The 14,912-nt window shown below is 46.8% G+C and overlaps 1 protein-coding gene across 1 annotated transcript; it reads left to right on the top strand.

The window, feature by feature from the left end:
* Positions 1-12,472: 12,472 nt before the first annotated feature.
* LOC307071865 (transmembrane protein 121) lies at positions 12,473-13,438 on the top strand (the record flags this gene model as incomplete). Its single annotated transcript, XM_079730985.1, has 1 exon — positions 12,473-13,438. The coding sequence occupies one exon, from the start codon at positions 12,473-12,475 to the stop codon at positions 13,436-13,438; it is 966 nt and encodes a 321-aa protein (XP_079587111.1).
* Positions 13,439-14,912: the final 1,474 nt, after the last annotated feature.

The raw sequence follows: 14,912 nt of genomic DNA, 5'->3' as shown, positions 1-14,912 counted from the left end.
GGGCAGAAGCCAACCCCCCCCACCCATCTCACCATCACCTCCTCCACCTCCACCTCCTCCAACCCCATCACCTCCTCTAGCACCTCCACGGTTACCTTCGGTAGCCCTGTACTGCCTCTTCAACCGCTGTGTTCAAACGGAGATCTGATAATGCTGCCCACACTGAAAAAAAAACATGAAATGGTTGAGGAAGGTAGCATTCCCATACCTTGTACCCGGTGGGCTTGTATCCACACCACTGGATGGATCTGGGCCGCTGGTCCAGTCCTGTGGTCATTCTGTGTGAATGGCCATTAAAAAGTAGAAACAAACACTACAATATGGCATCGAATAAACATGGCTGTTTCTGAGACAAATTGGGATATTTGCCAAACATTACAAACCCTGGTGGTTGGAAATAACTCAAAATGTGTTTTTTAAATGATGGCTGTTTAATACAACTATTAACTAACTTTAAAAAAAAGAGGGAGAACTTGAGTAATCAATGGGACGTCTGGTTTAGCTTTAGCTCCGTAATTACAGCGATCGTGGAGCCGTTCTTGGAGGTTCCTGCTGCTGACTTTTCAATGGGATGGATGGGATCGAAACCGACTCTAAGTCTACCATCCTCTAAAAGGTATTAAATTGGAAAACAACTGAATACACCCCGGTGTGACATGGCCGACTAAACATGGGGAATGAAGCAGAAATAAACAAACACACACACCTAATATTTGCTATGTGAGCTATGTTAAACCCACGTTGGCTAACAAATCCAATTCCACATTCAACTCAGTAGCAACCTCGGCCCAGGGGAGACTGGCACAAGACAGTGGGCGTAGTATAACGTGGCAGAGTGGTCAAACAAGGCTGCATTAGCTTTTTCTGCTCTGCATTGGGACTCAGACTCAGGAACATTGAAATAAGGAATTGGCAGTGGTCCACCCTGGCGCAGGACCAACCCCACATTAGGGTGATGTACGTCTCTGTGGACAGTGCGGGCATGCTGAAGATGGTCCAGCTCAGCGTCTCAGAAGGATAGGCCTAGCCCCCTGACCCAAAGACATGGCGGGGAGTTCCCCCTTCCAGGGAGATGCTGACTGAACCAGAACCAGGGTTATAGACAGCAGGTAAGCCTTGTGCTCACCAACTCTGTCCTTTTCATCTTGCAGACGAGCCCACCTTAGGGTGCAGTTCGCGGTTGATGTTATTTTAGTTTGGTTCTGCCGTTACAGGATGCAGGTTGGGCAGGGGAAATGAGTAAGGAATAAGGAATGAGTAACAGCTTCCCTCTATAACCAGACCCCCTGTGAATAATAACCAGAGTATTTTCAAACCTCCGCGGCTATTAAAATGCATGATCTCTCAGGGACACTCATGAGCTGTAGTGTGTCCTGAGGTAAATCGTCCTCAATGTTGTGTCGTTTATTGCCAACTTCTTGGTGTCCTCAATGCTGATAATTATCAACCTATAACCATATTATATCAACCATAACCATAAACAAAAGGGCCTAAGGGAATATTTGAATGGGAATGTGTTCAGGTGGTGGGTCTACTTCAGAAGCAGAGGACACACATTCGTTAATATTGAAAGTGGCTTATATCTGGGCACCTTATGAAAAGGTTTCTGTGCTTGGTGCCAGAGGTCGATAAGTTCTAACGTCCATTCATGGTACATTGGACAGAAAAAAAACCCATTGCTGCCCTGAGTGGCTTCAGCCTTCATTCTGTTTAAAGATATAAAGGCAATTCATTTTATCTATACGTTCAGGCTCGGGTTATAAGTTCACCCGTTTCAGAAACTTGGTCGATATTTCAATTGAAAAAAAAAGAGCTTAAAACAATTCCACATGGATTTTGTTTTCCACCTGACCCTGGATCAGTGGATTTTATTTTACAAATTGAATCAGGGCCCTAAGGATGATGGCCAAACACTGTCTGACATTTAAGCCACTAAACCACTCTTTTAGAGAGCGTAGCAGCGAATAAAACCAAAGCACTGCCACTCTGTGGCGCCGTAAAGGCAAAGACACATTTTACCTTCGGGATCAATTGCGTTTATCTTATCTCATCAGGTTTAACCTCTTTGTCTTTGTCCCCGCCGCCCTCCCCACAAACAACCTCTAATTCAGCCGTACACCCAGAGAACACCAACTAGAGCCACTGGTCTCTGTCCTACCGCAGTCCAACCGATGGTCAACGTTACTGCTTGAGCGGTACAGCATGGAATATGTACAGATGTGCACAGAGCCATGTTTGGTTTGCTGTAAGCGTCATTACTTATAATGGGGCTATATACAGCGCCGCCGCTCCTCTTAAATGAAGAGGATCCAGAGATATTTATGTCCTTGAACATTGTTAGGATAGAAGAAGAGACTTATAAACGCTCGACATGGTAGATTTGCATCCAATATATGTGACTAAATGTATGAAATACGGCTCCACATTTTCAGACAGAATTATTCGGCCTTACATAATGGACCCCGCTGGCTTATTAATAGTAGTTTAGTGACTGGTGGAGAGAATGTATTCCAAACCCAACCACCCTCCAGTATAATAATAGTGTTGCTATTCCCCTTTATAATTGATTTAGTCTCTGTGTCACTTACCTACATTGACATTTTGAGCTGACATTTTGTGCTGACTTTTAAAAAAGCTTAAAAATATTGGGAAACAAACAACTCATTTTACCTATTTGAATCCAGCGAGATGATCATCTTGAAAAATCGGTTCCTATAGTCACAAAATAAGAAGTAAACAACTGACTGTAGAAGGGATATATTCATCCTTGTGTTGTGTGTTTTTGTGCGTCATTGTTTTTCCACACCACTACTGGATATGTATTCATTTATTTATATTCATATAACACATTTGTCATGCATTTTCTGGCTGAATTAACATGGCTGAAGTAAAATGTCAACGTTTCCACACCCCCACGTTCTGCATAAAGATGTGAACGTCCTGCTGCCTGTTGCCTGTTGACTCACTACACAGCATTACGCCCCACTCAGAGCCTCAAGATGCTGTTGATTAACAAAAGGTGGCTGTTTCCTTTGTTACTCTGCATTCAGGGCGGTTGCATTAAAGCCATCAGGGACTGAGATCCTCCGGGGGGAAAAGCATACGTACACCCCATCTTGGCCCTGTGTTCAATTAATCAGCCTCACATAGAGACCGGGGGAAGGCTAAGAGGACATGTGCAAACAGAGGACTTGTCAAGGGTTTCCTCCGCTTAGATGGTTTGTAAATAAAGAACGAATGAATAATACATTTATAAAGAAATAGGGATTCACCAGGGTGAACCAAAACATCGCTTTTAATCAAAAGGACTCGTCCGTCCGTCAAAAGGACAGACGGACGGACGAACGGACGGATGGACGGACGGGCGGGCCGAGGGGCTGGCGCCGTTTTACAGCCATTGTAATGTTTTATATTAACAGTCCAAAATGATTTGGCGCGGTGCTTGATTGCGCGGGCTGTTAAAACAGTCAGTGTTTGAGCCCTGTCCAGAGCTGTTAGCAAAAGCCATTTCAGTAATACATGCTGCTTGATGAGGCCTGCTCTATCATATTATTATAATTAATGGGAAAGAGAATTTGTGGTTCCAAGAGAAGTTGTGGTCAGAAATAGCTCCTTTTTTTTTTTTAATCAGCGGAAGAAATACAGTGTCAAGCTGGTGGAGATGAGTGCCAGAGTACAGTGTAATTATTATGTCATCGAGAATACAAGGTGAGATTGCAATGTTCTGCCGGAGTCCTCACCATCTAATGAAGGGTTCCTGGAAGTTTTAGAAAGTGCAAGAAAAAGTGTAAATGTACCTGTTAATGCGCTACAGAATAGGGGGCGGCATGGCTATCAGAGAAATAGCATATAGCAAATAGCACCCCCGTTTTAAGAAACAAGGACATGCACAGTCCCTCACAAAGAGTTTAACTTTGAATTGTTAAAAATAATCATCATACACATTTACCTTTAAATTATTCTCTGAGCTTTTAACACATTTTTAGTTGGATGAATTGAACCGATGTCAAACGAGTCGTCCATTTGATCACTAAAATATCACAAACAGTTCTGAAAGAGATCGAAACGAAACCACACTTATTTAATTCGATGCAAAGTGCACAGAAAACCTGCAGATTCAACAACCTAATAATTACTCAATACAGCAACAAATAAAGTGTACTTTTGTCAGGAAATGCACAGTCCCTCACAAAGAATTTAACTTTGAATGTTTTAAACTAACTATCATTCAGTTTTACCCTTAAATGATCAACAAATCTTTTGAAAAATGTTTGGCAAAAGTGATGTGAAATTACTCATGTGAAACAAGTCGTCTGTTTCAACGGTTTTCTGTGCGTCTCAGAAGGCGATGTGCACAGTGGAACCCCTGTGGATTATCATTCACGTGTGTTCCGTCAAAATGTATTTTCCCACGCAGGGAGCTAAAGCCGATATTTTCAACAACATTAAAACCCAGAGGAGCCCCTTAAAGCCTGCCGAGGCTTGCTTCAAAACATCCAGACCTCATTATTCCTCAGAAACTACCTGAGAGTACCAGGCGGACATGAGTTCTCATCCATGTTGACTGTCAGAAGTGGAATGTATTTACCTCGAAGATGTTTTCTTCAATTGTGTGAGTATTGCACTCCTGTTATTGAGGTTTTTAAACATACTTTGGTGTATAAGTCTTACGCTAATGATATAACGTACTATCAAATCAACACCTATCTTAATTTTTAGATAGGCAACAAATTTGGCCCTTGACTTCCTTTAATATTTTTTCCATTAGCAACCTCTAGAACCATATACAGTGGGGCAAAAAAGTATTTAGTCAGCCACCAATTGTGCAAGTTCTCCCACTTAAAAAGATGAGAGAGGCCTGTCATTTTCATCATAGGTATACCTCAGCTATGAGAGACAAAATGAAAAAAATCTAGAAAAAATCACATTGTCTGATTTTTAAAGAATTTATTTGCAAATTATGGTGGAAAATAAGTATTTGGTCAATAACAAAAGGTCATCTCAATACTTTGTTACATGCCCTTTGTTGGCAATGACAGAGGTCAAATGTTTTCTGTAAGTCTTTACAAGGTTTTCACACACTGCTGCTGGTATTTTGGCCCATTCCTCCATGCAGATCTCCTCTAGAGCAGTGATGTTTTGGGGCCTTCGCTGGGCAACACAGACTTTCAACTCCCTCCAAAGATTTTCTACGGGGTTGAGATCTGGAGACTGGCTAGGCCACTCCAGGACCTTGAAATGCTTCTTACGAAGCCACTCCTTCGTTGCCCGGGCGGTGTGTTTGGGGTCATTGTCATGCCGAAAGATCCAGCCACGTTTCATCTTCAGTGCCCTTGCTGATGGAAGGAGGTTTTCACTCAAAATCTCACGATACATGGCCCCATTCATTCTTTCCGTCACACGGATCAGACGTCCTGGTCCTTTGGCAGAAAAACAGCCCCAAAGCATGATGTTTCCACCCCCATGCTTCACTGTAGGTATGGTGTTCTTTGGATGCAACTCAGCATTCTTTCTCCTCCAAACACGACGAGTTGAGTTTTTACCAAAAAGTTATATTTTGGTTTCATCTGACCATATGACATTCTCCCAATCCTGTTCTGGATCATCCAAATGCTCTCTAGCAAACTTCAAACGGGCCCGGACATGCACTGGCTTTAGCAGGGGGACACGTCTGGCACTGCAGGATTTGAGTCCCTGGCGGCGTAGTGTGTTAGTGATGGTAGCCTTTGTTACTTTGGTCCCAGCTCTCTGGAGGTCATTGACTAGGTCCCCCCGTGTGGTTCTGGGATTTTTGTTCACCGTTCTTGTGATCATTTTGACCCCACAGGGTGAGATCTTGCGTGGAGCCCCAGATCGAGGGAGATTATCAGTGGTCTTGTATGTATTCCATTTCCTAATAATTGCTCCCACAGTTGATTTCTTCACACCAAGCTGCTTACCTATTGCAGATTCAGACTTCCCAGCCTGGTGCAGGTCTACAATTGTGTTTCTGGTGTCCTTTGACAGCTCTTTGGTCTTGGCCATAGTGGAGTTTGGAGTGTGACTGTTTGAGGTTGTGGACAGGTGTCTTTTATACTGATAAGGAGTTCAAACATGTGCCATTAATACAGGTAAACAGCCTCTTAAAGAAGAAGACGTTACAGGTCTGTTACAGCCAGAAATCTTGCTGGTTTGTAGGTGACCAAATACTTATTTTCCACCATAATTTGCAAATAAATTCTTAAAAAATCAGACAATGTGATTTTCTGGATTTTGAGGTTTACCTATGATGAAAATTGCAGGCCTCTCTCGTCTTTTTAAGTGGGAGAACTTGCACAATTGGTGGCTGACTAAATACTTTTTTGCCCCACTGTATAAGCGACAACAGCAGCGACAACAGTACTGTTTTGAATGAGGTATACTTTACAATGATATATCACCTCCGTTCCTCTCTCCCCTACCTGCACATCTCTCCCCCAAATACAGACAGACACACTGGTTCTCAAACCCACCCCTCCCCTCCCAATCCACCCCCCCCTTGGTCCCAGGGGAGATGGGGAGCTCTTCCCATCCCCCCATCAGTACCACTCCTGATGGGAATATTTAAGGATGGGAAGCTTTAATGCCCCCATTTGTTTCCCTGCGGGTAATCGATAGTCGCAGGGCTACTGCTAATGTGATTTATGTGTCCTATTTCCGCTGTTATGCTTCATGTACAAATTGTCTTGGGTGATGTAAATACCCCCATCTATTCACCAGCCGCTGACACCGTCCGCTGCTGTGCCCATCTGATGCCATTAGTTTATGTTTGTGTTTTGTTTGAGTTGTTGTTGTGGTCTTCTGTAAATTGCGACGTAGTGGCTGTTGAGACATATGCTTGAAATGTCAGCCCGTTTGAATGCAAAATATGTTGATGACTCTGGTGGCGATTCTAATTAGTAGGTTTTTCTTTATCATCTCGGTTATGGAACAACACAGAGAAATTAATGATGCAGACGCTCTGACTCTAGACCGTCAGCAGCGACGGAGACCTGAAATAATTGAATCAGCTTCTTCACGCGCACAGGCACAGAGATAGTTATTTTCACTACCGGGGCTAGATATTATGGCCCTGCTCTGACCTTTTATAGAAATAATCATAAATTAACTCACAATATCCCCAGTTTCTTCCATCTTTTAGTATTCCTAACAAGAACTAGTACAATATCAAAAACAGTACTGAAAAAGACAAACAAAACCACACTTATTTAATTCCATACAAAATGCACAGAAAACCTGCAGACTCTAAAACCTAATAATTAAACAACACAGTAACAAACAAAGCTCACGATTGTGAGAGTTAACAGTGCCGCTAAACTAAGGCAGTTATTATTTTTGCCCCATTATTTGTCCTCCTACAGGAAGCAGGAAAATCCAACTCCAGCATCTCAGCGTTTTTTTTGTGCACGGCTGTCTGTTTTGTGATGTAGGATCGGAGCTTACCATGCAGCCTCAAACCAAATAATTCACATCTTTTCACAATTCAAAATGTGACCCATTACTTCCATTTATCAAGAACTCTTTTTTTAAATACAACTTCTATTGCCTACCTTAACCTTTAGCTTCATAATGAGAGGGTTGCTGTGAAGGGCATTCCACAATAGTGGCTCTGTACAAATCTGAAAAGCAACCAAAATAAAGAAACACGGAAGACAAATTCTACGAAACACACCACTGCTTTCCCTAATGCTACATTTCATAACAGCCTGAATTGGGTTGTTTGTGCAGTCTCCTGCATCAGAGGATATTCAATTCCCCATTCCTTAATACAATAGGATGTGGAGTGGCTCTACATGGTTGAATGTGGTGTTCAAGTGCTGAAAACAGTGTGAGCATGGCCTGCCAGGGGCCCTCACCTGGGGGGCCAAGGACAAAGGTGTGGGGGACAGTGAGAAGGCAGCGAGGGGGGGGGGAAGGATGAGGTTGAAGTAATAAGAAGCGGTTTCACAGTGAGTTGGCCTTGCGGTAAGCTCTCCTGATGATTTCATCATGAAATTCGACGGCAACCGACTCCAGAGGAAACTTATGTTGTAACTGTGGTCCTTACCTTGTATGACACAGACTACAGCTTTAGCTTTGGTACATCGGTCGTCGAGTGTATGCCTGTGTATGATTTCTATGTAAGAAATGAAGACTGGATGAACAATGTTTAAAACCAGCTTTAAAACAATTAACCGTGTTTTTATGCTAACATTATATAGTTATCTTAAAACATTCACTGAATCCAAAATAAAAAAAAACGTTAAAATCAAATGGGACAGACACACAGGTTCGCTCCAGATCCAAACTCAACTGGAAGTGGAAGTTCTGGTTATGTTACCCCTGTCTTAGGCTAGATAGTACATCATGAAGGGCATGTAAATAAGAACATCAATAATAAATACTCTAGATGCCTCATGGGGTCTGGAGCGTATGGAAGGACGTATAGATCCGTATTAATGCACCCTTCCTGATTTCAGGGGGTGATTAGGAAGAAGTTTTCCTGCCACTGCTCCTTCCGATGTGCCTTGTCTGTGTTGCAACAAGCTCCCCGGGACTTCCATATGTATATGAGAAACTGATGCAAGGAGCAGATAAGGTTGTGTGTGTTGAGAGCAGCATTTGGGGAACCTTTGAAGGGAATACATGACTAGAAATTCAATAGGCAATGCCTTAGTCACGCCTCGCAAACCACCAACCCACATTTTCCTCTTCCTCTCCCAGCTGATATTTAAATAGGACCCGGCTACGGTTCACAATGTTTATAACTGTCTTTCGGGACAAACTGCATTCCGCTGGAGACCTGTATCCGACATCATAAAAATGCCGCAAATCAAGCTCTGTGAAATATGGGTGTTCTGGTAGGGAATCACAATTTTACTGATGCCGTCATTGAGACTGTGCATCATAATTTCTCTTTTAATTAGGGGCCCGTAAATATTGTGGAAAGCGTCAATAAGGAGGCGATATCATAGAGGCAGAGAACACACAGGCAACAACTTTCCCTCCCTTTCACGTCCCTCTCCCCCACACCGAGACATTGTGCCTCCTTCTGAGAGGAGGACAGTCACCTGAAGGCGTCAGGCATCCATGATGGCAGCTGTCAGCGATCGACAGCTCCACCTCCAACAACAACCTAATCTGTTGAAGGTGTCAGAAAAGGCCAAATCGACTGAATAGAATAACCATTCAATTAAAAATAATACATTTGTATTCAAATGACCTGTGGTTGGAAAAAAAGGTAAAACCCACAATGGAGACGATCCACGACCTGTTTGGTGCGAAGGGGAAATGGATTAGGGGTAATTAGCCCACACCCGGAGGGGTAGACAATGTGCATTTTCCCCTCCCCCCTCCCTGTCGGCGGTTTGTTTTCTTTCCGTCAATACAAACATCTGAATAAATCCTCCATTTCCATTTCAGGAATTAACACATCACTCAGGAGAGGAACACACAGCCTCCAACCCCCCTTCTCCCCCCCTCCCACCCCGTAACAGCGGGTTTTCTGGGCTAATTCGTTCATGTTACTCTGTTGCTCTCTCCCTTTTTCTCTCCGTCTCACTCTTAACCCCCCCACATCTCTGGTCCCCCCCCCCCCCCCCTCCCCATCCCTCCCTGCTGGGTCCCTGGTCTCCCCCCCTTCCCCCTCCCCGGTTCTCCCTCCCACCTCGGTCCCTGATCTCCAGCAGCGCTCCGCCACCTCTGTGGATCGATCCAGAAGGCTCTCCTGTCAGAGGCAGCTGTTGTAGCGCTGTCTCCCTCCCTAAGCTCCAGCTCAACCGCAGACAGACTGCTGGGAGACAGACAGCCTGCTGGGAGACACGCTTTACTCCCTCCCCCCCCCCCCGCCCCCCCCGGTTAATTATTGACTGTTTTATTATTTCATGTGTCTTGATTTTTCAACTCCAACGCCAAAACATCTCCACTACTGGGAGGAGAAGGAGGAGAAGCAGGAGACTGAGGGCATGTTTCACAGGCTTCACCCTGCAGGAGGCGAGGAGGGGTGGAGACTGGTTGGTGGGGAGCAAACAGCCCGCAACTCACAGAGGGGAATTAGCAGGCAACCACTGAACGCAGCAAAGGCCACAAACAGGCACATGCAGGAGGTAGTACAGGAGAAAGCGGGGAAGAGAAGTCGCTCTTCTTTTCTAAGCAGTGAAAGGCTGGTTGCTTTTCCTCCTGGCTCCCTCCATTCCCCTTCCTCCCCCATCATCTGGATAAGTACCTCTCAAACCCCCCCCCCCCCTCTCTCGCTCTCCCCTCTCACCCTCTCTCTCTCCCCTCTTTCTCCTCTCTCTCCCCTCCCTCTCGCTCTCTCTCTCCCCTCTCTCTCTCCCCCTCTCTCTCTCCCCTCTTTCTCCTCTCTCTCCCCTCTCTCTCGCTCTCCCTCCCCCTCTCTCTCTCCTCTTTCCTCTCTCTCTCTCCTCTCTCTCCCCCCTCTCCTCTCCCGCTCTCTCTCCCTCCCTCTGCAGCTGTGGTCGACTGAGCGTCACCAACAGCGAGTGCCTTCACTTCAGCGGCAGAGGGGAGAGAGAGAGGAGCAGAGACACAGGGAGCAGGGAGCAGGGAGCAGGTAGCAGGGAGTGAGCCCGAGAGAGAGGAGAGAGCCAGAGCAGGAAGAGAGGAGAAGACAGAAGCAGCCCCGATCCGGAGAGAGTCTGCTGCCTGAAGCGCCAAGAGCGGAGGACCTGTGACTTGGCTGCGGGTGCAGCAGCGGAGGGAGAGACGGAGACGGAGTGAGGGGAGAGAGGGGAGAGAGCGGAGCCTCTCGGAGCGGGGGCTCCGGGTTCTGGCACACCATGTTAGGAGGAGACGCAGGAGTGACCAGTGCCGCCGCTGTACCTACCGCCGCTGGCAGGGGCTCCTGAGAGGAGACCCAGGGAGGGGAGAGAGAGAGAGTACCAGGGAGGAGAGGGAGAGGGAGAGAGAGAGAGGGAGAGAGAGAGAGAGAGAGAGAGAGCCAGGGAGGAGAGAGAGAGAGAGAGAGAGAGAGAGAGAGAGAGAGAGAGAGAGCGAGAGAGAGAGAGAGAGAGAGAGAGAGAGAGAGAGAGAGAGAGAGAGAGAGCCAGGGAGGAGAGAGAGAGAGAGAGAGAGCGAGAGAGAGAGAGAGAGAGAGAGAGAGAGAGAGAGGTGGAATAACGCTACAGCGATGATTTCACAACGGGGGCAGCCTTTTACACCGATCCAAGGAGACAGCTGAAACCTTCACACGCACTTGCGCACACACACACGCAAACAGACACGCACGCACACACTCGCGTTACGCATGCGATAAACACACACACACGTGCTCGTTATTGTTTCGTTTTTTTTTCTAATGGCACATGAGAGTACACAACTTAAACACTGACGGACACAAGCTTTCACACCGCACACACACACACACTCACACACACACACACACACACAAACAGCGACAGAGGTTTAAATCCACAGACCCACACAGAGCGGAGAGAAAAGTACGGAACGACAAATGCTGCATTTCCCTGCTGATGGATATCTGAAGACGGAGGGGAAAACTTCTCCGTAGGAATACCTCGGTCTGATCCTCTGCGGGACCGAATGCAGAGATTTTCTTTCGCCCTCCTTAAAATAACTTTAGCACTTGGCGGACACGGAGTTGGGGTTTAAGACCGCTTCGTAAGCACAACACCCAGTAACCTCTATCCGTTAATACCCTTGCTCTGAATCATCTCCGAGAAGTAAGTGGATTATATTTTTGGGGGCGATTTCTTTTTTGCATTCCACTTTAGCATGAAGGAATTCTTTTTTTTCCCCGGCTGGATTTACGTGTGTCAGAGAGGAGAGGATCTGCCGGCTTCTCTCTCTTCCTGTGCCATGGATTACAGATGGGCTTTGTGATTTCCCACCGCAGTCTCATGGATGATCTCTCCTCGCTCACCGTCTTTAGGATCAAGTACAAAGAGGGACACAAGTGAGTATCCAGCCCCTAATTTTGTCCCTTTCATCGACAAATCACGAGCTAGAATGAAAACAATCGTTTTAAGAAAAAGAGACCAGAAAACATAATTGGCTTTGGGAGTAAAATAATCTGCAGTGTTGAATTTGTCAGTAAAGTGACTGATCCAGCGATGGCATGTGACACGTCGCAAATCATTAAATCCCTGTTAGATATAGGACGTTGTGCTGTGCTGTTGAATTATCCGAACTAAATCAGAGTTCCTGTCTGCTCAGCAGGTGGCTTCGTCGCGAGCTGAGATTGATTGAAGTGATCTGTGTGAATCCCATTAGTGCGACTTGAAAACCAGCCAAGGCAGGAGTAATGGGGAGGACCACCACTGTCGCACACCACTAACGGATCAGCCCCCCGCCGGACAAACGACACACTCTGACCTTGGTCAACAACAAAAACACCGAGCTCAGCTCCCTCCCCGCCCCCCACCCCCCCCTCCTCCCCACGCCCCTTCTCCCCACGCCCCCCACCCACCAACCCCCCTCGCTTCCCCACGCAAGCATGGTCCCGCCGCCCCCCACCAACAAGCCCCACGTGTGCCTCTCCACCTTCCTGATCATGAGCAGCATGGCCCTGATCGACGCCTACCTGGTAGAGCAGAACCACGGGCCGCGCAAGATCGGCATCTGCATCATGGTGATCGTGGGGGACATCTGCTTCCTGATCGTGCTGCGCTACGTGGCCGTGTGGGTGGGCGCCGAGGTGCGCACCGCCAAGCGCGGCTACGCCATGGTGCTCTGGTTCCTCTACATCTTCGTGCTGGAGATCAAGGTGTACTTTGTGTACCAGAACTACAAGGCGGACCGGAAGAGCCTGGACGCGCTGGCCCGGAAGGCGCTGACCCTTCTGCTGTCCATCTGCATCCCCGTGCTGTTCGTGGTGCTGGTGGCCATCGACCACATGGAGTACGTGCGGAACTTCAAGAAGCGGGAGGAGATCCGCAACCGCCTGTTCTGGGTGGTGGTGGACCTGCTGGACATCCTGGACATCCAGGCCAACCTGTGGGAGCCCCAGAAGAAGGGCCTGCCCCTGTGGGCCGAGGGCCTGATGTTCTTCTACTGCTACATCCTGCTGCTGGTGCTTCCCTGCGTGTCCCTGAGCGAGATCAGCATGCAGGGCATCAACATCGTGCCGCACAAGATGCTGCTGTACCCCATCCTGAGCCTGGTCACCATCAACGTCATCACGCTGTTCATCCGCGGCGGGAACATGCTGCTGTACCGGGACGCCCGCGTCTCGGGGATCCTGATCGGGAAGAACGTGCTGGCCATCATACTGAAGACCTGCAGCTTCGTGCAGTACCGGAGACAGATGCTCAGCGCGCCCCCCGCCTTCGGGGTGGAGCTGCAGAAGAACTCGGCGGCCGCCTCCCACCACGCCCGCCACCCGTCCCCGTCCCTGCCCCAGGTGGTGATGCAGGACCAGACGCCTCTGCCCGAGGTGACCACCACGTGTGAGCACACATGACGGCGGGGCGCGGCGCCGGACGATGAGGCGACGTCTGATTGGACGTGCGGCAGCAGCAGCCTCAGGGGGATGGGAAGGGCACAAGGGCTGGAGGTTGAGGGCGGGGGTGAGGTGAAGGGCGAGACGGACGTCTCCGGTACACAGTAGACCTGGGTCTCGGTTCAGGCTCCGTGGCACACACACTTGTTGTGACATTGCAGAGTGAGGAGCAGGGACGTACCGAAACGGACCAACGGTGTAATCTGCACCATTGGCCATGGTGCCGATTACAGAATCACTTGTGACTTTGTTGAAACATTTACCCCCCCAGTTAGTTGAGTTGATGTGTATTTTTGCTAATTATGGAAGAAACTACACAAAAAAAACAACCTAAAGAGGCCACCAGGCTAGAGTCTATTTTTCAACTGTGTGTATTGCATTGTAAGCCTAAACTAAAAGCGTTTGATGTACTGTGCTTTCTTTATGCTCGAACTCTGTCTTCAAGTAGTTGAAGGCTTTACGGTATTAAAATATGAAGCAAAAAAAACGATGACAAGGTAAAAGTGACAAACAAGTAAAAAAATACAAAATAAGCTCAGATTTCTCGTGAAGGAAAAATGTATTTTATATGTAAATCTTTGATAAAGTATTGTGTACAAGCACGCTTTCTTTGTGTTTTACTGGGAACTCCTGCATAGATATAGGTGGTTAAACAACAGACTGACGATTAGAATAGTTTTTTATTTTTATGAAACTGACATCGAGGTCTCAACATTAACTTCAATAACAAAGAAAAATAGCCAAGGCCTTTTCTACTCTGCTGTAATCCATAATTGCAGGCTAATCGAATAGCCAGAGTGGTGCATCCGTGACGTTATTCTTCTGTGGCCTCAAACTTCTGTCCAGACTGCTTACTTGGAGCTCGATGAATGACGATGGGAGTAGAAGTGTCACAACAAAGATAAACTTTCACTTCACTTGGTTGCACTGTTAAACATTGGGAGCCAGGTGAAACGACTGCAAAGGGAAAATATGCCTGACTGTGAATCTATGGGCTAGTGTGAGGTGCTATGAGGAAGGGAGGGCACTGCAGATGAATAAATTATTCCTGCATAGGGGAAAACAACCCTAGCATTCATTGAAAGGACTGCTAGCTAACGACTAGCCTTTGATGTTTATCTTCGTTTTATGCCACCTATAAGTAAAGTGAAGTGCCACAATGTGAACATCGACACTTCCACAGTATCAGTCAAATCTGATACTGTGGAAGTGTCGATGGCATCCTTTACCATGGCCATCTGTTGAGCCCCATCGCTTGGTTGGTGAATTGTGCGTTGTTAATTGTGGCTAAATTGTGAATTATAAACCATGTAACTGTGGCACCAAATAATTGTGATAATGAGAGCTTGACCTCATGTCACTGACATGCAAATGGAGTGGACCTGTTCATGGTGTTAGCTAATGATTCAACCTAGTGTTTGTAAAGAAGAAGATC

Source organism: Pollachius pollachius (assembly GCF_949987615.1).
Source record: "Pollachius pollachius genome assembly, chromosome: 2".
NCBI classification, from domain to species: domain Eukaryota; kingdom Metazoa; phylum Chordata; class Actinopteri; order Gadiformes; family Gadidae; genus Pollachius; species Pollachius pollachius.
Note: the sequence above shows the minus strand (reverse complement) of the source record. Positions and strands in the feature narration are given on the sequence as shown.